Here is a 23309-nt window from a genome sequence, read left to right as displayed (position 1 = left end):
ACAACGGTATAGGAATCTATACCAAAACATCTCATCATTTAACGTGACTTGGGAAGATTCTCAGTAAACAAATTCAGGGATACACATCAAGACTAAATATTGGAATGTTTGGGGGGTTTTTTTCTCTGTTAGTTTACAGGTTGTTTTCTCTCAGTTGTTTTCTAGTTTACAAGTAGTATTCCCTTTAAACGCTGGATGAATGGGCAAAGGAAAACACAGTTTAAGGCCATTATATCTTTTTCTGTTATGTTATAAATAGCGTCTTGAAAAATAAGATTGTTTTGTCCAGACTCGGATTATTTACAGACCGCCGTCCATATATAGCTGGAATATTGCTGAGTGAGGCATTACACAAACAACAAGCAACCAACCAATCCTCTCTGTCATGTAATATGATGAAGACTTCCTTTAATGGTTTATTGTTGAAATATGTGGTGTTGGGACTCACCAAGTAGCATCTCACTTGTACCATATCATGCAAGGAATGTTTTCGACATCATTAATATTGCTGATTGCCTATGTCAGTGTTAGATAAATTCTGAATACACTCATAAAAATTCCAATACTTGTTTGAGCAAGAATCCTTGGAGATAAATAAGGCCAGACCAATTTTAGTTTCTTGTTTTATGGATCATCCTGATCATACTTTTTATATGGAGCCCTGCCAAATCATAAAAATGAAAATATCAAATTAATATAATGTTTTTTAGATATTGGCCAAAAAATGTAAACTTACAAGAATTGTTTTTTTTTAGATTGTTTTTTGCCCCATATACACTTCATAAATTGCCAAAAGTAAAATACTTTGAGTATTTAGAGGGAATATTACTTTGACTGGTGTTTTTAAAAAAATTTTTTTAGAGGGAATATGCCTTTAGGTTTTAGGACAAAAATCCGTAAAACAAGAAATAAAATTGATCTGGCCTAATAAAGATTTTGTTGTTATTATCACCACAACCATAAATAACCAAGTCTAGACCAGACAAACCGGTGATTGATATTATGAGCAGTGATCCTCACTGTTGGGGTATGATAACACACAATGAACCAAGAGTAGGAGCATCACCACCCTACTCTTTGTCACCTCTTACAACCATCATTTGTTGTAGGGTGGTCAGGCTCGCTGACTTGGTTGACACATGTCATCGGTTCACAATTGTGCAGATCGATGCTCCTGCTGTTGAAGACTGGATTGTCTGGTCCAGACTTGATTATTTACAGATTGCCGCCATATAGCTGGAATATTGCTGAGTGCAGCGTAAAACTAAACTCACTCACTCACTCACTCACTCACTCACTCACTCACTCACTCACGTCACTCACTCGGTACTTTTTCATGCTTGGATTCCCCATGGAGAAATTTGTGTTATATGGAACATGCCATAACATTTATTATCTGTAGAAACTCACCACAAAGTTGGTTTTAAAATCCAAACTATGTACAGAAGCTGATACTAGAAAATAGACTTGTGACAAAAAGGTTTGGGTGAGTCTGCTGTTTCATGCATCGATGACATCCCAAGAACTTACAAGTGATTTGACTTTTGGCTGTTTGTAAGACAGACGTATGACCATGTTTACAGAACCGTAACCTAAATTTATGGATAACCTTGATTCGTGGATCGCAGTAATTATCATGCTTTCTCGTAAATTTAGTCTCGTAAGACGTCACGGAGCGGTACTTTTGATGTACATACAATGCCATGCCTTGCTGAGAAAAATGTTCCAAATCTCTGTTACACATAAATACACTAAATCTAATTGTCCAGCACTGAGATAAATAGCCCAAGATCAGTAATGCCACCAATACCACATTCAATTTTTACAAAATGCCAAGTATAAAAGATACTGTTAGCACCAACCTACTCACATCTTGTCGTCTGCTTTCCTAGGTGTCAATACTTACTGCAACTGGCTGTTGTACATAGTGGTATAAAGTAACCGACTACATAATCCACGAAACAAGGTGCTGTCACATTTTGTGGGCACACAAATGGGTGATGATTTCAAATGGCTTCAGTAAACAAACGTTTCACTCACAAGTGGAATATTAGGCATTTTCAATTTGCTGAATCAATGAATAAAATAATCAGAGAGAATACAAAATTAAAACGTGCATTTAAAATATTATTTTCGCCGCACTTCCCTTATAAGTTATATCCACGAATCAAGGTTACGGAGTGTACTAACTGATGGCTCCTGATCATGAGAAGTTGACAGTGAGAACTCAGGGAACTCTGATTAATACAAAAGCTGATCTTCTTAACTTTTGATGCATGTATTTGTGGTTGATTGCAAAGGTGAGAACACATCCATTGTGTGTTAGTTATAGTCTGCGTGGAATGCAGACGGTCAGTGGTTCCATTTGCTGGATGAGTCTTACCAAAAAATGTTGAGAGATTGTACTTGTTATTAAACTGAATGGTGTTTTATATAAAAGAGAATAATACAAGAACTAGTTGGCTCAGACTCGTTATACTGTGTCTGAGTTTGAGGTATCACATCTCAGTGGGCTAACACTATTAAACCAAGCAGCAAGCAGTCACACTCAGAGAGAGAGATGCACATACACACAGAGAGAGACACACATACACAGAGACACACACACATGCTAACGCTTGAGCACGCGTGCACACACACACACACACACACACACAGATGCACACTCCCACGAACAAACAGAGAGAGGGGAGACACCCACATTCACTGATACATACACACAGACCACACACAGACACACACATAAACACATAGAGTGAGAGAAACAGACACAAGGAGAAAGAGAGAGTCACACACATGCATGCATGTTGCTATATAAATGCAATAACCTTCAGCATGACATAAATCATTCCCCTTACATTAAAGATGACAGGTACTATATAATAACTACCAGTAACTGGGCCCACATACACAAAGTGATCGTAGATAGAGGTGTGACGATACACAAATTTCACGATGCGATCCGATACGTATCGCGATAGCTTGGAACGATACGATATGATTCGATGCATAACACGATATGCTATCTTTAGGTATTTTCTTTAAAAAGGTATATATTAATAGCAAGTACCAGTGTAAATTTTGACATAACTGTCAATTTCTAGTGAAAATTAACAACTTTAAGGTCAACGATACATATCACGATATGAAAAAAAGTACTATGATATATCATCACAGCTCTATTCGTAGACCATCCTAAGTCTGTTAGAGTATGTGTGTTATGAGTGAGAGAGTTTAGTTTTACGCCGCACTCAGCAATATTCCAGGTATATGGCGGCGGTCTGTAAATAATAGTCTGGACCAGACAATCCAGTGATCAACAGCAGGAGCATCGATCTCCGCAATTGGGATATGAATACATGTGTCAACCAAGTCAGCTAGCCTGACCACCCGATCCCATTAGTCGCCTTTTACGACAAGCATGGGTTACTGAAGATCGATATTCTAACCCGGACCTTCACAGGTGATATGTGTTATGATCTTCGTAGCGTTAAGAGGGCTTTGTGCCGGTGGGCCCTGATCTACAAAGATAAGTGCATTTTTCAGTCATTTGTGGGTTACCAGGCAGTATTTGAATTTGAATGTTGGAACATAAAATTCTTGGTGACACATTTTGTCACAGCTGCTGAAAGATTAGAGTCTGAAGGATAACAGTACATGCAGGACATACCACATCAGTACCCTGAATCCAAGATGCTTGACGCCTACTGAAATAGCTGAACAACCATCGGCTGTGTTAGACCTGGGTCATAGAGTAACAGAAAACCTTGCCTTCAATTTTCATTTTGTGACAAGCTCGTTAATTTTGCATCTGCTGAGCCTTACTTTCATCATATTAATTTTCAGTTTACTTTATGTATAGACACGAGACATATATCAGCTGTTTTCACGAAATGGAGTGAGTGAGTGAGTGAGATAGGGAGGGAGTATGGTTTTATGCAATTTTCCAGCAATATGATGGCGAGGTACACCAGAAAGACATTGTACCCACGTGGAGAATCAAACCCTGGTCTTCTGACAAGCAAATGCTTTAACCAGTAGACTACACCACCACTACCACTAAATGGAAAGGACTGCCTCCGTGGTGTAGTGGTTAGAGCGTCCGCCGGAGATCGGAAGGTCGGGGGTTCAATCCCCGACCGCGTCAATATAGGAGTACTGGAAAACCTTAAGTATACATTTAGAGTACTGAATGGAAATTAATGGACTATCAGTAATCTTGTGTTTCGTTTCATATATGCACCACAATATTGCTACTCTTGTGTAAACAGTTCAATAAACAATAAAACAATACTTTTTTCAGATAAATACGCCTGTAAATGATTCTAAGACCGTACACCATTGCTGTGGTGCGTATCTGCTACGTTTTCTAAATTATTTCCTACCGTATCGTGCATATTTTTTATACGTACATACGCCGATACGGCCCTTATCTGGAGCCCTGGAAAACACTAATTCACAACTGGAATATAATACCGTTTTGTTTCCTTAAACCCACAGCTGACTTTGTGTGTTGTTATCAAGCTGTTGATCGACCAGTGTTAGAGCTGAGCACCGCATAGTACAGTCTTAATTACCTATTATTGCTAGCGTGGGTTTTGTAGGTCAGCTTGCCACTAAGCCCTATACTTATGTCAGATAGAAAAGAGATTTATCTAGGATGTTCAACTAAATGCCCATCGCATGTGGAAAAACTTTTTGCTAGAAAATTGGGATTTTTGTAAGAATATTTTCTTTCTACATTTAAGTTATTCTTCCACCGCATTCAGTTCAGTGTTGTCAAATAATATCATATTAGCAAAGCTGTGACATACAGTTTTAATGCAGCAATTTGTCCAGGAAGATTTATGGCGTTATAACTAGGGTGGCATTATAACCAGGTTAACCAAATCTATCAGTTATGACCATCCTAAACATCAGTACCCAATGATATAGTAACTAGTAACCAAATATACAAAAACATTGTAATTTGCAGAAATATCTTCTGTGTAATAAAGAGTGAAAAGCCTGTAGGATTAAACTATTAATAAGCTAAACCATTGATAAAAAATATGTACACACACTATACATTATTCAGCTGATCAAAGCAGCTAATTTGCCAAGTCGACATTTTTGCATAAAATGGCAGTATAGGCTGGGGCATTATAACCTGGGTGCACTGCGTTATGTTATGATGTCTTAATGTCTATGGTCTTTCATCAAACCTGTGAAGACCAGGGTTAGAATTGGTCTTCAGCAACTTGGTTGACACATGTCGTCATATCCCAATTCTGCAGATTGAGGCTCATGATGTTGATCACTGGATTGTGTGGTCCAGACTCGATTATGGAGTATGGTGTTAAACACCAAACAAACATCTTTCATTAGAACTATGAAATTTTTGCCAACATATGCTGGAGTGTAGATCAGCCTTTTAGTGATCCCAGTTAAATCCATGTGTATATATTTCTTCAGTAAGTATGTGTGTGTTAATTGTGAGTGTTGATAAAGAAAACTTTGTTGTATACATGAAGTTTATAAAGTGCCTCTTTACACAATAGTTTCAAATATTATTCCATAATGACGAGAAAAATATTTCTTGTTTTATAGTTTTCTTGAGAATACATTACTTAAATAGAAATGTGAATGTTGTCAGGGTTTGTTTCAGCTTCATGTAATAAAGGTAACATCTTGATTTTGATTTTTACATTAAGTACCCGAAATGAGCAAAAATTTATCATCCAAAACTGTGTTCCACAGGAGATATTGCTTGTGTGAGATCATACGATATCTTCTAAGAGATATCGTTTTGACAGTAGATTTTGTACAATGCCTGGACAATGCTATGACGTCATGAACTTGATGATGTCACAATGCTATGACATCTCTGCTTTGCTAGTCTGATGGCAGTAACGTGTTCAGAGATGCACATTTTTCATTGAAAACTAATGAAGAGTGATTTTTGATGATAAATAGAATCTCACCCTCCTGTCTACTGATATCACTCGTTGATAAAAGAAAAAATAACCTCGGCAAGTCTCGGATATTTATAACTTTATCAACTCGTGTTGATATAATTGATATCAGTAGACACTTGGGTGAGATTCTCCATATATTACAGACAGCCATTGCATATATTACAGACAGCCATTCCATATATTACAGACAGCCATTGCATATATTACAGACAGCCATTCCATATATTACAGACAGCCATTCCATATATTACAGACAGCCATTGCATATATTACAGACAGCCATTCCATATATTACAGACAGCCATTCCATATATTACAGACAGCCATTCCATATATTACAGACAGCCATTCCATATATTACAGACAGCCATTCCATATATTACAGACAGCCATTCCATATATTACAGACAGCCATTGCATATATTACAGACAGCCATTGCATATATTACAGCCAGCCATTGCATATATTACAGACGGCCATTCTATATATTACAGGCAGCCATTCCATATATTACAGCCAGCCATTCCATATATTACAGACAGCCATTCCATATATTTACAGACAGCCATTCTATATATTGCAGGCAGCCGTTCCATATATTACAGACAGCCATTCCATATATTACAGACCGCCATTCCATATATTACAGACAGCCATTCCATATATTACAGACAGCCATTCTTTATATTACAGACAGCCATTGCATATATTACAGACAGCCATTCCATATATTACAGACAGCCATTCCATATATTACAGACAGCCATTCCATATATTACAGACAGCCATTCCATATATTACAGACAGCCATTCCATATATTACAGACAGCCATTCCATATATTTACAGACAGCCATTCCATATATTACAGACAGCCATTCCATATATTACAGCCAGCCATTCCATATATTACAGACAGCCATTTCTATATATTACCAGGCAGCCGTTCCATATATTACAGACAGCCATTGCATATATTACAGACCGCCATTCCATATATTACAGACAGCCATTGCATATATTACAGACAGCCATTCCATATATTACAGACAGCCATTCCATATATTACAGACAGCCATTCCATATATTACAGACAGCCATTCCATATATTACAGACAGCCATTGCATATATTACAGACAGCCATTCCATATATTACAGACAGCCATTCCATATATTACAGACAGCCATTCCATATATTACAGACAGCCATTCCATATATTACAGACAGCCATTGCATATATTACAGACAGCCATTCCATATATTACAGACAGCCATTCCATATATTACAGACAGCCATTCCATATATTACAGCCAGCCATTCCATATATTACAGGCAGCCATTCCATATATTACAGACAGCCATTCTATATATTACAGACAGCCATTCCATATATTACCCATATATTACAGACAGCCATTCCATATATTACAGACAGCCATTCCATATATTACAGACAGCCATTCCATATATTACAGACAGCCATTCCATATATTACAGACAGCCATTCCATATATTACAGACAGCCATTCCATATATTACAGACAGCCATTCCATATATTACAGACAGCCATTCCATATATTACAGACAGCCATTCCATATATTACAGACAGCCATTCCATATATTACAGCCATTCCATATATTACAGACAGCCATTATATTTACAGACAGCCATTGCATATATTACAGACAGCCATTCCATATATTTACAGACAGCCATTCCATATATTACAGACAGCCATATATTACAGACAGCCATTCCATATATTACAGACAGCCATTCCATATATTACAGACAGCCATTCCATATATTACAGACAGCCATTCCATATATTACAGACAGCCATTCCATATATTACAGACAGCCATTCCATATATTTACAGACAGCCATTCCATATATTACAGACAGCCATTCCATATATTACAGACAGCCATTCCATATATTTACAGACAGCCATATCTTTTCAAAATTTCAAACACAGCATTCAGTTATTCAGCCTGGGTGATCCGGACTTAAAACAAAAGTAACCCATCAGTGGATGCTTGGTCATCTATATGACCTTACTTCAATAGTGCATTGTATTACCTAGACATAGACGTTATTGACACTGTCATGACATTTTACTAATGTCATGACTTTTGATAAACTGTATTACTTGATGTTAGAGGTGACGATACAGAAATTTCACGATACGATACGTATTGCGATATCTTGGAACGATACGATTCAATACGATGCATATCACAATATGCTATCTTTATAGTAATTTTCTTTTAAAAGGTGTATTTTGATAACAAGTAACAGTGTAAATTTTGACATAACCGTCAATTTTTAGTGAAAATTCACAATTTTAAGGTCAACGATACATATCATGATACGAAAAAAAGTATTGATATATTTATTGTCAGAAAAAGTATCACGATTATCGATCCTACGATATATCGTCACAGCTCTACTTGATGTCAAATTGTCTCTGCTGTATCACTGTGATAGTGTATTGGAGTTAACAGTTGTGCAAGTTGGTATATCTATCTATATCTATCTTACACATGGTAAAGTTACCTGAAAATATATTGATACCAAAATATTACTACTTTTGGATAAACATTTCTCAGATTAGATACTGTTGAGCATTAAAAATGATTCTATTTTGCAGGTCATGACCTCTGTTCTGCTTGGAACCCGATCTGTATTGGACGATATATATGGCGTCATCGGCAAGCTCAAGATTCATCCAGGTAACTCCAGTGACCTTACTATACATATGTCATATGTTTTCAGGACCATCTTTGTGGTTAAATGGATAGAACATTGCCTGGAGACCAGTAAGTCACTGGTTTTATCTCTGGTCTTTCATTCCAGAAGATGGTTAATGATGGTGATTGTTGTTTGGTGTCGGGGATTTAGGGATAAAACAAGGAACCATCAGCTTGGGAGTCAGTAGGCTGTGTCTGAGTTGGGTATTCTTTGTTTAACTGCAACATAGTATCTCACGCTATAAACTTAGTACAAGTGTTCGTAAATTGGATTGGTTTGTTTGCTGCAACCAGCAGTATTCCAGTCTGTAAATATACGAATCTGGATCAGACAATGCAGTGATCAACATCATGAGCATCCATCTACACATTTGGGATACGATGACATTTGTCAACCAAGTCAGCGAGCCTGACCACCTGATCCTATTGGTTGCCCCTTGTGACAAGCATGGGTTACTGAAGATCAACTCTAACTGGGATCTTCACGAATAAAATTGAATTAGTACATGCAGTCACACACACATGCATGTCTCGGTATAAACGCAATAATCTTAAACTTGACATGAAACACCATTTCATCACACCCACCTCTGGTGTATTCACACACCATATCAGACATCCTTGTGACAATATTAAAGTACTGTAGAGTCAAGAGACATCCTTGTGACAATATTAAAGTACTGTAGAGTCAAGAGACATCTTTCTGACAATATTAAAGTACTGTAGAGTCAAGAGACATCCTTGTGACAATATTAAAGTACTGTAGAGTCAAGTACTGTAGAGTCAAGAGACATCTTTCTGACAATATTAAAGTACTGTAGAGTCAAGAGACATCTTTCTGACAATATTAAAGTACTGTAGAGTCAAGAGACATCTTTCTGACAATATTAAAGTACTGTAGAGTCAAGAGACATCCTTCTGACAATATTAAAGTACTGTAGAGTCAAGAGACATCTTTCTGACAATATTAAAGTACTGTAGAGTCAAGAGACATCTTTCTGACAATATTAAAGTACTGTAGAGTCAAGATACAGGGAATCCATCTTTTGATCAATGTCTGCTGCATCTTATTTCATGAAATAGGAAAAGAACAGACAATATTGAGTTACTTAATGTCATGATAGAAATTTGTTTTATCAATATTGGATTGCGAATGTTATTGGAGATTTGTGAAATGTTTTTGTCAAGTTTTGAATCCTGTTAAACTTGAGAGATCAGTCTAGATTCTGTGAGTCTGAAGACAAGATGTGCAGTGTTGCCAGTTAATCAATACTTTCTATCTACAGATCAGGGCTGTATTTATTAATAGTTTCATGAGATAAATCATTTATTTGGTCATGTATTTTGGTGAACTCACCTGCATGAAAGATGTCTCTTCTTGAGAAAGACTTGATGGACTGAATTAAATGCTGGGGTGTTCCATAATATGCAATAAATCTGATCTGTTTCTCATTATTTGGACATTGTGTTTCAAATAGACATGATGAACAATATGCTTTCTTAATGCCCATGAAACAATTGTTTCTTTTAGAATTTAGTTGCTGTGATACAACAGTAATTAGTCTGCAACGACTTTTTTGCTTTTCTGTTAAAATACTTTAAGGGTTGGACAGTGAGAGAGTAGGTTTTTATGCCGCTTTAGCAATATTCCAGCAATATGATGGCGGGGGACATTAGAAGAGGGCTTTGCACATAATACTCATGTAGAGAATCGCACCCAGGTCTTCACCTTGATACGCAAACGCTTTAACTACTAGGCTACTCTATCGCCCCTGTTTAGAAGAGTAGCCTGCCCGTCCAGGGCTAATACATATTTTCCCACTTTCCTTGTTGTTTTGACATTGCAAGGGCGATGTATCCATACTTGGGCGGGTAAAGCTTTTGCGTTTAGTTCTATCTCAGACATCCCTCATAGTGTGGCTCATGTGACCTAGTCAAGGTGCTTGGGGCCGAATACCAGTTTCTGAGCAAGTCTAGGTTTTGAAGAACATCCCATGATGTGGCACTGGGGGTTCTACTGGTCCTATGTTTCATGTTGCAGACCAACCACATTGCCAAGAGTGAGTGAGTGAGTTGGGTTTAACCCCGCTTTTAGCAATATTCCAGCAACATCACGGCAGGGGACACCAGAAATGGGCTTCACATATTGTACCCATGTGGTAATCGAACCCAGGCCTTCGGCGTGATGAGCGAACGCTTTAACCACTAGGCTACCCCACTGCCCCCATTGCCAAGAGACCTATGTAACCATTTAACAAGAGAATTACAGTGACATGTCAGTGATTCTAATGTAATCTGTTGATAACTGGATAGGGTTTTATGCAGCAGTAAGTAAAATGGCCGCCAAATCCCTGACAGACTGCCTCTGGTGTAGAGTGGTCTTGAGACTCCATGGTCTGAAGTTGTCTTGAGTCTTTGTGGTTGGGAGATTAGAACTTCTGATTTCAGACTGCCTATGTGGTTAAGTGGAAAGAGCGTCTGCTGGGAGACTGGATGGGTGGTTGTTCAATCTCCATCCCGTTAGGAGATGGCACTTGTTGTTGCACTGCCTGGTGCTTGGCATTCAGGGATAAAACTGGTTGACTTTGGAGTCAGTGGACTCTCTTTGAGTAGGGTGTTCATGGAAAATTCTGACATAGTGTTTCAGTAGGCTAATGACACACACACACAAAAACAAGGACACACTTGCACACAGACACACACATACACAAGGACACACTTGCATGCACACACCTACACAAACACACACCCAAGCACATGCAAAAACACACACACACTTGCACTTACAGACACAAGGTCACACACATAAACACACTTGCACCCATGCACAGACACAAGACCCTCAAATATATCCAAGAAAGCACACACAGACAAACACACTTCTAGATTTCCTCACTTCAGGAATGCACACACACAAATATTTATTATATGCACACGTTCATTTCACATGTCTACAAAAATATGCAAAAACAAAAGCAAAAAATCTATTGCTGGGGTTGATGCACCAGATATTTGATCCAGGTAATTCTATGGTCTTGTCAGACCAGCTGGTGAATAAATTAGGGATTGGATATATCAGTGATCTATGACCAGTTTACCGATTCTCAATAAACCTGTGGTATTTATTGCACAAATGTTCTAATTTAGTTCAGAACTAACAGACTTAAAAATCCCTCTGCAATGTATCATCGAAATGCCATGGCAAGAATGTCTTCAGCATGTGTGGACTACTATTGCTGGAATACCGTGAAAATCTCTTCTGCAATAATTTGATTATGGCCATTTTGCAGGAATGTCCTCAATATCATTCAGCATTAATTGAGTAAACACCAAGAGAGCTACTTCTGTTATAAATCTTCTGCCTCAGATCTTCTCCCTCAGGTGGCTCATTGGTCCATGCTGCAATTTGCTTTGTAGAGTTGCTTCCCTTATTTTTGTCAGGATCTTGTTTGTGTGTTCTGTCGAAGGAGGCAGGTAGCCTTGTGACTTGATGCTTGTTGTGCTGGCATGGGTTTTATGACCAACATGGGTATTAATTTTAAATTCCATTTTTGGTGTTCCCTGGCTTTTGTTGTGAAAAGGGAATGAAACCTTACTTACTCGTTCATAAAAGTATTAGTTGAATCGTTCAGTTGTTCTGACACATGCGTTGATAAAACTGAAATACTGAGGTGTATTGAACCAAATTCTCTATGGGAGTTCTTTCTGGGTGACATGCAGTACGACAAGTTCGAGTACATCTTTATGTTTTCACCAAGACATGAGTTGCTGCTTGTGTTTGACTGACTGACTGACTGAGTTTGGTTTTACGCCGCTTTTAGCAATATTCCAGCAACATCACGGCGGGGGACACCAGAAATGAGCTTCACACATTGTGCCCATGTGGGGATTCGAACCCGGGTCTTCAGCATGACGAGCCAACGCTTTAACCACTAGGCTACCCCACCGCCTCGATTGTGTTTGATGATGGATCAGACCAAACTGATTGTTGCCAATGGTTGATGATGAAGCCCCATTATTCCCACCTCAGCCATCACCTCTGCCCCGAACCCCATTATTTATTCCCTCCTTGACTGCGGTCACTGAAGGAGCTGCTACCACACAGCAATCAAGGACTGTTTGTTTGCTTACAAGGAAGTGAACTTCAGCTGGTGTAGTGCTGTTCTTCAGGAAGAAATGGATTAGATTGTCGAACTTTGCAGCCTCTGTTTCTTGTCTACAACCTTTTTCATTTCTGTATTTTGATCAGTTGCTCTATATGAATGTGGGTGATGATTACAAAAATGTGGACTTTCCAAAATATTGCATCCCCATAGAGATGTTGGGGTTGTGGGCCTGACCTTGTCAGATCTGATTGTCCTTGTAACATACCAGGGCATATCATGTGTCTGGGATGTGCCTAGTGTGAGATCTGCTTTTCCTTCCTGGGTTAAGACTTTCCTTGTAACAAACCAGGGCATATCATGTGTCGTGGGATGTGCCTAGTGTGAGATCTGCTTTCACTTCCTGGGATAAGACTTTCCTTGTAACAAACCAGGGCATATCATGTGCGTGGGATGAGACTCAGGGGTGGAAATAACCCATTGCCCGACGTCCGTGTCCAGTGTTTTTTTCTGTCGGGCAAGCAAATTTGTATATCACACTGTACCAGTGTCCAGTTGACATTCAGATGTTAATTATGTTGTTTATTTAAAAAATCAGCAAGAAAATGGTCAGTATAGTGGGAAAATTATCAGGGCAAGTGACTTTACATGTGCCTCTGTACCGGAGTACACTATCAATTTTAAGGTTATTTCCACCCCTGAGACTGTTCTTGACAATCTGGTTGTAACATATCAGGGCATATCATGTGTCCGGAATGAAACTGTTTTTGCCAATCTCCTTCCCTTCTCACAACCCAGGGCACATCATGTATCTGGGATTATACTGGTCTTGTTAGACCTGCTTACCCTTGTAACATACCAAGGGTCATCATGAGACAGGTCCCGGCTCAGTAATGAAGCCTTACTGCTCCTTCACTGCCAGACAGCATTGGATGCAAATGTACAGCCAGATTATGCAGTGTCCCGAAACCTGGTTATGGATTCCTCCATGGACCAAGAAGATGTGCATGATTTTCTTATTGTGTGTTTCTTACGGCACTTAGCTTCATCCGTTTCTTATCTTTAACAGCAAAGATTATTCACGGCTCCCACTGGAAGATGTGAGCTGATTCTCTGTGTCACGTGGGAGAGGAGGATGCACAATGCTTATGAGAACCTCTGCCAGCATCTAGTATGGAAAATAGTTTTGAATAATTCAGGGACTGCAATACTCAAAATATGTGTGGCATTATTTGTGGAATATTTGTGGAAGATGTGATAGAAATCGATTAAGAGAGTTTATTGCATGTTTTGAGGATAATTGAGAGATTGTTATTTGGCGTTATATAACAGTACCTTGCAAGTCCAGCTGAATTTTCTCAGGGTGCCTGTTGTTGCATGAACAAGCTTCTAATGTTTTCATTAAACATATAATTGAAATCCAAATTAAAAGTATATGCAGTTTGAGATCTATTATGGTGTGTTATTGCTGGAATATTGCTTAAAGCATCATGAAACCATACACACTCACTCTAGATGAGTTCTAAATGTACAATTCTTCAACTTTGGACTTTCTCCAAGCCAATAACAAAGACTCTTTATGTCTTTTATCCCTGCTTACAATCTCGCACAAAGCCAGATTCTTTGCCTCAGTATTAGGTTCACATTCATGTAGAATCTTTTATTTAGTGTTTGGAAAGTCAATAAGAAAGTTAGCAAAAGGAAATCTAAGACCTGACACAAGATTATTCATTAAGTGATGATCTTTGAAATCCCTCACGTCACATTAATGTGATGGATTTATCAACTTGTTGACATTTAAGCCAGCTAGTGAGTTTTGTGTGGTTAACACAGACATTGTTACTTTGCTAGGAGTCATCTTGGCCATTGTGTAGCCACACTATAGCAAAGTGTACATGCATGTATCTGGCTGGGTGCATGGATGGATGGATGGATTGTTGGGTGGCTGGATGGGTTGGTGGGTGGCTGGATAGGTTGGTGGGTGGCTGGATGGATGGATGGATGGACGGACGGATGGGTGGGTGGGTAAATGGATGGATGGACTAGTGGATGGATGGGTAGGTGGGTTGATGGATGGATGGTTTGTGGATGGATGGAAGGATGGATCAATACAGGCTGTTACAATTCAGTTACATATGTGGTGAATTGAACCCTATCACTTCATGAATTCAGTTCGTAATTCCCAATTACTAAACTTGAATATTCATGATTATTTTAAAGGAGTGTTTTTTACTTGAAGCTGGATTTTACTTATCTAAGTGGGCTAATGACAAATGGAATGTATCAAAATCAGACAAGATAATACTCAACCCTTTGATTTGACAGTGATGTGGCCACTGGCCACTTCTGTCATTGATGAACATGGTCAACATGGTCAAAGCATATCAAATAATATATTTTGTTCTTGTTTCACGAATATATTGAATAATACATAAACTGCTGACTTCTTATTGTATTGGTTACCCAGGATTCAGGACATGTATTGTATTTGCCTGATAGTGTCATTTACAGAGTAAAGAGTTTGATCAATATGTGTAACAGGATAGATCAAGAATTGTGAACAGATAAAGTTTGAAGATGATAGCAACAGTGTGATGTGTTGTGACTGTAGGAATTTACATGATATATGATGAGATGTTTCAGTATGATGTTACATTACAATGTCATGTGAATAGGGGGGAAACTTTACGCTCTCACCACGGTATGGTACATATTGCGGTACAAGGCCTTCGGTTTGGTCCGTTTCAGTTCGGTCCGTTTCAGTTCGGTATATGAGAACATACTTCCAGGAAAAAAGCAGCCCTCCAGCAAAGAAATGCATAGCATAGATTTTGACAAAATGAATTCTAGACATTTTAGAAAAGGTTTAAAAAGTTAAATAAAATGACAGTATGAAAACCGAAAATGTCGAATTTTTAGATTGCATTACAGTATACCGAACTGAAGGCAAAATACCACGGTTCTACTAATGCTGTGGTATACCGTTTGACCCTTACATGTGATGTTACGGAATGATATGACTATTAATCCATCATTTGTAAGCTCAGAAAAAGTCAGCCTGTCTACTTTTGTCCTCGAACGATACACCACTCAAGTACCTCAGTGATTTTAGATTACAGTAGGATGTTACAGTACGAATTTACAATATTGTATGATGTGATGTTAAGTTTGAATTTGCAATACAGTATATATTACATTACTGAATCATGTGATGTTAGAGTATAATGTAACTATTAATCCATGATTATATAGCTCAGAAAAAGTCAGCCAGTCTACTATTGTCCTCGAACGATACACAAATTGAGTACCTCAGTGATGCGACGATAATAGGATTATTACCGGATCCGTACCAGGCCTCAAGAATGCACAGAAGGAGATTATCTGATAGAGCCATGATACGACTATTACTGAATCAGTGAGAGTGGTGACGGTGTGTGCCTTGCTCATCTAACAGCCCCAGATATGATCTCAAAACAGTTGTAATCTTTCATTTAGTTCCGTCTAGTGGTGCAAACAGTTTTTCTACCTCGTCAATGGATTGTCAGCCCTTTCATGGCCCAGAGCTTCAAGCTGCCGTGACTTCCCAAGAGGGGAATAAAAACTTATTGATCCAATGGTGGACCTATTCTTAGGTTCCTGCTGCTTTACCACAGATTGCCATGGCATGCAGTCATCAAAGTGCCGTGCACTTGGGAGAATAAATTGAGTAATAGTCAGTCATTGTTGGCGATGTAAGTCCACAGTGAACACTCTTCCGTGATATTTCAGACTTGTTGAAAGACCTATGTGTGTTTGAGATGCTAACTCTTGTTTGACCTTTCATGCTTGCCACTTGCTGGTGTTTGTTCTTCTGATTTGTGTGTGTTGAACTTTGAATGGTGATGGGATTATGTATGTCTTGGGACATTGTTGGGTGTGATTTTTTACATCTTTTCATCTGTCTATTTTTCTACAGTATTGGGATTTTTACTTTGTTTGAGGTGACTGAAAGCTTGTCTTTGAGGAGTGTTGAGGATAATTCTGATCAATCACAAGTGACAAGGTCTTTGTGCTTTGAATTTTGACAATTTATCTTTTCTTCAGATGTTGGTGTTTGGTGTGACATAAGTTCCTCAAACACACATTTTTTTAATACAAAATGAATTTATTTCTGAAACTTGAGACTGGTGAATGGTTGATGTCTAAAACATTTTGTTGTGTTTGCAAATTTAATTGTCAATTTTTTAAATGAGTATTGGCACCAACATTAACACCAACATCAGCTGTATTGTCTGCTGTTGGTATTGTCTGGAAGTTGTATTGCTGGAGTGTATTGATATCCTTGGACAGTGTATTGAATATCCTTGGAACAAATAAAAAAACAAATGTTGTGGTTCCGATTACACCTCTTTAACATTCAGGGTAGGTAGGTAGGATTTGTTCTTTAAAACATTTCTTTTAGAAGTAAAGTACAAACTAATAACACATTTATCAATGTGTAATTGTTTATTCAATCAAGGTTTCGGCAATCATGTTGACGTTCTCTATCAGAATGTCCGATGTCCGTCGGTGCGGGGAAAAAACCAATGGTATCTAAAAGCTTATTTCATTTTAATTTAAACAAATTAGGGTCGGCACTAGAATTCAAGGGTCAGTCGGGTAATCGGAAACCACAACATTTTTTAGGCCTTGTGTGGTAGTGTAATATAATATCATCATCAGTATTATAATCCATTACAAAACAATACTAATATTTACAAGTAAATGTACAGAAGCGGACTGGAATATTTTCATTAGTCAAATATAAGAAGTACTTAAAAAAACTGAAAATGTATTTTTGTTGAAGACCAATCATTTAAACACAACTGGGCGACCTTTCTATTGATTACAGCATGGAACGCTTAGAAGCATCCATCTTGCATCAACCTCTATCTAACCTGTCCACTTTTCTTCTCACTCATCTTGTATGTATTTATTTCTCCTGTGTATCCACCGCACTCTCTTCTTGTATGCATTTATGTTGCATATTATCCTTGCGCGAATTGCTATTATGTGTTTTTTTCGTAAAGTTGTCTGTGATTGATGCTTGTACTTCTGATATTACTGCATAACCATTTCATTGAACTATCATGGAATAATAATTCATACAAAATTCATTATTCATTATTACCACTACAAGCAATATATTAGGATTCAGATATTAGGAAAATATAAATATAGAATATTAGTGATAGCTTAGAGAAAGACTCCAGTGAAAAGTTGTAAAACTCATCTCACAGACATACTATTGAAAAAGGTATAAATTACGGCTGCACAGTTTCACAGATGTTCAAGATAAAATCATAGCCTAAAGGTATCAAGGACTCAAGCTGTTAGCAACCCTTTCAGTAATTCAGAGTTATGACCAGATGATTAAATGAACTGCTTTCATAAAGTAAACATGTCATCATCTATATTACAAAACTTTAAGCAAACACCAATTAAGGGTCATAAAGACATGGCCCAGAGTAAACGCATCTATTGTAATCCAAGCACCTATAATTGACACATCAGATTAGGCTCTTTAAGATCTAGCCCAGGGTAAGCATCCAAGCATCCAGTAAAAGTGCCATCGAGATTAGTGCCAGTTAAAATAGGATTAACAGGATTAAGAGTACTTCCCCTGCCTGGTCATGTCATTAGTAGGACACACCCCATTTTGTATATTCTGTATTTGATAGGCTAATGTAGGTTACACCCATTTTTTGTATCAGTGAACCAATCGTAATCTCTTTATTGTTTTAATTGTAGATAAAAAGTCTCTAACTGCATTTGTCCAGCAGTAGGGTTTAGACTCCCAACACAGGTCAGCTCTAGCCCTCAGCCCAGAGGGTTGTACCGACTCTCTGTGGCCACCCCATGTTACTCCGTTCTTGTAAATAAAATTGTGATTAGCTTCTTGTGACTTCGGACTCTTTGCTGAGTTAATTCCCCCAAGCAGACCAGCATGCCAGTTAGATAAGGTGTTTCACCGGAACCATCACTTGGACCCAAGACTATTATCATAATAGAACTTTGAGGTGTCTATCATGATGTATGACCTCAGTCGTTTCACTGTGGGGGCAGTGGGGTAGTCTAGTGGTTAAAGTGTTCGCTCATCATGTCAAAGTCCCAGGTTCAATTCCCCACATGGGTACAATGTCATGATGAAGAAATGCTTTAACCACTAGGCTACTCCACTGCCCCCTTTTCACTGTGAGTGAGTGAATCAGCAAGGTTTTATGCCACTCTTAGCCATATTCCAGCAACATCACATCAGGATACATGAGAAATGGGCTTCACACATTGTACCCATATGGGGAATCAAACCTGGGTCTTTGTCATGACGAAAAAATGCTTTAACCACTAGGCTACTCCACTGGCCCCCTCACTATGAGTGAGTGAGTATAAAAGTGCTACTTTAAGCAATATTCCAGCAATATCACAGTGAGGGAAAACAGACATGGGCTCCACACGTTTTATCCTCAAGGCATGATGAGCAAACGCTACCCTACCACCCAACTTCATTGTGAATTGAGCATCTTTGTCATTCAGAGGTTGAGCAGGATACAAGTTATTTAGGTACATTTTTTTAAGATAACAAACTACGAAATCTGATTTGGTGCATTATGACCTGTAGTGATATGATATTTTTGAAGGCACCTTAAAGTCTCCTTTTCCAAAATACTTCATTCCTCAGACTTGGATGTCCATTGTGTTTGCTTGTGCCGTAAAGTCACATTCGCTGCATTTACTTGAGCAACTTGTAATTAATCTATTCTCGCCTCACTTCAGATCTTCACCAGCATTGAATCAAGTTTGTAGAGTAAAGGCCTTTGAAATGTCCCATGTGGATATTTCCTAAGAACTGTATATAGCCGAGTTCCAACAAAGAGTGTATTTAGTCAATAGACCTCCTAGTGCTATTCTTTGGTCTGGCATTGAAGTAAGGGGTATACAGAATGTATCAATCTCGATCAGATTGTGTTATCTTGGGTGAAAAAATCTTGAAGTTTTTAATGTAAGATCTCAGCTCATGATATTATTTAAGGCCTGTCGGAATCTGTGTGAAATCTTGCTTGAAATATGTTGTTTGTGCCAATAGATGTTTCTTTGTTTTAAAGGATGTGATAGGCATTAAGGTCATTGAAAGCACACAGGATTTACAGATGACATCTGTTCCTCACTTTCAATTGTTTTCACCAAAGATATTGTTAGGAAATAGTGTCATTTAATCGAGAGGCATCCTCGATAATCTCCAGGGTATACATTCCGATAAATCTCCACTATACCCTGGATGCATCTACGGCTCGAGCCGGTGATTTTATTACCTCCCTTGGTTGGCTTATTATCCAATCAGGTGTATATGCTGGGAAGTTGAGCGTACCAATCACAACTCACTTTCGCTTTTTAAATTATCTAACCGATTAAACTTGGCAACACAATAATATATTGTTACAGAGGTACTCTGAAAGAGGTAGAAAGAGTTCTTGCATATATCTTTGTAAGATTTCAGATCTGTCAATTTGTCTGTATGTTTTCCCCCAAAATCTGAGTCGCACTGCGAACAAACTTTCGCGGCTGCAACCGCTATCTTTGTTGACACTAGCAAGCTCGGTTGCAACGGCGGCTTATCTGATTGGCTACTGTGAGAATGTGGAGCCAGCAAAGGGAGGTAATAAAATCAGCGGTTCGAGCAGTAGATGCATCAAGGGCATAGTGGAGATTATCGATATGTATACCCTGGAGATAATCGAGGATGAACGAGAGTTTATTTAACTCAGTCCATACAAATCGATACAAGAGTTTATTCAGACTAATTCGATACAAGAATTTATTTAAGTCAGTCCATACAAGTGTTTATATAAACTGAGTAAAGAAGTTGACCTCCATAGATTATCACCTTTTATATATTACTCGGATGGATGGATTATGTTGATGGAATGGTGCCCAGTAAAGCAGTAAACAGACAAAACTAACCCATGCTAATGAAATCAACTTCTGTATTATGAAGAACACAACATTTCTGAGTATATTCTTACTCCTTCATCGGGTGAATGAAAACTAGAAAGCAGAGAGAAACAACAAAAGTCATCTTAACTCAAGTTGCTTGGATTAAAGGACAACCTCCTGAAAATCCCCATCTTTTGTTACCTATAGGCTAAGGCGATGTCTCAAAAAATATGTAATTTGTATAGAAACAGGTATTTCTATATAAATTGAAAAGGAGACCCATTGAGATGGGAGTGACCAAAATGTAGACTTGTTTCATTTAGAGCTTTCACATTGCAGAGAGTGAGTGAGTTTAGTTTTATGCCACACTCAGCAATATTCCAGCTATATGGCGGCAATCTGTAAATAATCGAGTCTGGACCAGACAACCCAGTGATCAATAGCATGAGCATCCATCTACACAACTGGGATACGATGGTATGTGTCAACCAAGTCAGTGAGTCTGACCACCCCATCCCGTTAGTCTCTTCTTACGACAAGCATGGGTTACTGAAGACCAATTCTAACACATTGCAGAGTCAGGGCTTGGTAGAAGGGAAATAGAGAATAGAGTGGTTCAGGGACTGTGAGACAGACTAGGCTATCTAGTGTATTAGATTTCCATTCTATCATGATATTCCGTGAGAAGGTTTTGGTTTGATGCCGTGCACTTTGTACAGCAGCAGCACAGAAACAAATTCAATGTCAGAGATAGCCAAGATAGGAGAGGACGAAGAAACTTGAATGGTAACCACTGTAGGAATGGTTTTGACTTGGAGTGTTGTCATCGGAGCCGATCAATAGAGAAATGTGCTCTATTATGAAGGTGCTGTAGGTACCAGACACTTCTTGATGTGTGGAGAAATTAGCAAAACGATGGAAGACACACAAGCAGATTGGTTGAGCCAATATTACCCTCCTGAGACGTGGCTGGCATGAACAGCGTTGCCACATTCTCATCAGGGAGCTCAGCTTTTGTGAATGGAAGGATGGGATTGACTTTCATTAGATCGCCACTGGGTCAGGCAAACCTAGAAAATGTGCTAATGAAAAATGGATGTTATCCAGACTTCAAAGACGATATTTTTATGTAAAACCTTTTTTTTCTCCAAATACTTGAAAAAGATGCAGAAATATTTATATGACTAGTAAGTTCCGATAATTGTGGCTTCTGAATTGGAATTATGTTGTGATGGATCAATTCATCCTTTATCATGTCTATAGCTGTATCACATGGATAGTGATCACAGTGATTTATCATTTATAACTATCATATGGATATTGATGTGATGCATCATTTATAGCTGTATCACATGGATAGTGATGTGATGTATAATCTATAGCTGTATCATATGGATATTGATGTGATGCATCATTTATAGCTGTATTACATGGATAGTGATGTGATGTATCATTTATAGTTGTGTCATATGGATAGTGATGCGATACATAAGCTATAGCTGTATCACATGGATAGTGATGTGATGTATCATTTATAGCTGTATCACATGGATAGTGATGCGATACATAATCTATAGCTGTATCACATGGATAGTGATGTGATGTATCATTTATAGTTCAGTTCAGTTTATTCAGTAATTCTGGCCTTAAGGCCTACATTACAATTATTGTTGTTCCAGAATACTTTGCAGGTCAATGTGAACATATGGTTTCATACATGGTTACATTTATGGCTACGCACAGTAAAACATGTTTGAGATACATTGCTACAGACTTAATGGTCATAATATTCTTAGAATTTAACAAATTTGACAGTGAATGTTTATCTATTACAGTGTGTGAAAGAAATGGCATATACTTTTTTTCATGAAACTTAGATACTGGGTGCATACAAACATGACATGAAACTCATCCTCTATAAGCCTGTATTACAATTAGAACAGATCAAATCACTTTTACATTCTGTAGAAATACCATGTTTACGTGCCCCATTTACACAGAAATCATGAAAACCAATTCTTAATTTACATAAGGCTCTTATCAAAGATTTATCATGAAAATTTAAAATATACAATTCTGGTTCTAGCAAAGAGACTTATGAGAGGCATAATATTCTAAATATCTAGAAGTACTAATGGACATAGACCACTCTTGAATGAAAATATCACATAGGCGCTGTTTGAAAAGAGATATAAAACAGTCTTCATTGCCAACCCCTTGGGCAAGCCATACATAGGAAAATCCAGTAGAAAAAGAGTAATAATCTAACGTTAGACACCCAATTAACTTTACCAATATCATCTTGTAATTTCAAAAAAGATAGCACTGTTTAGGATACCTTAAATAATGCATTTTACCAACTTTAACCAATATTTAACTGCTCTTATTCTGCTGAACACAAACATATTACATCTACCAGTTTCTCCATATATAGCCTTATTAGAAACAAATTTACCTAGATTTAGAAATTGTTTTAAAAATGTAGTTTGTACCTTTTCTATACAGTGAAAATACGCCATACCCCAAATTTCTGATCCAT

At 38.0% G+C, this 23309-nt stretch overlaps 1 protein-coding gene across 1 annotated transcript in view; it reads left to right on the top strand.

Moving 5' to 3' along the window:
- LOC124271669 (phosphatidylinositide phosphatase SAC2-like) overlaps positions 1–23309 on the top strand; it is a 411520-nt gene that overhangs the window by 18057 nt on the left and 370154 nt on the right. Inside the window, 2 exon segments of the mRNA XM_046706827.1 lie at positions 8618–8661; positions 8663–8699. Of these exon segments, the coding sequence (XP_046562783.1) occupies positions 8618–8661; positions 8663–8699 (81 nt within the window).

The sequence above is a fragment of the Haliotis rubra genome, unplaced genomic scaffold, assembly GCF_003918875.1.
Source record: "Haliotis rubra isolate DU_JTF1 unplaced genomic scaffold, ASM391887v1 Scf162, whole genome shotgun sequence".
Classification (NCBI taxonomy): domain Eukaryota; kingdom Metazoa; phylum Mollusca; class Gastropoda; order Lepetellida; family Haliotidae; genus Haliotis; species Haliotis rubra.
The sequence above is the reverse complement of the archived record's forward strand: the minus strand, read 5'-3'. Positions and strand labels throughout refer to the sequence as shown.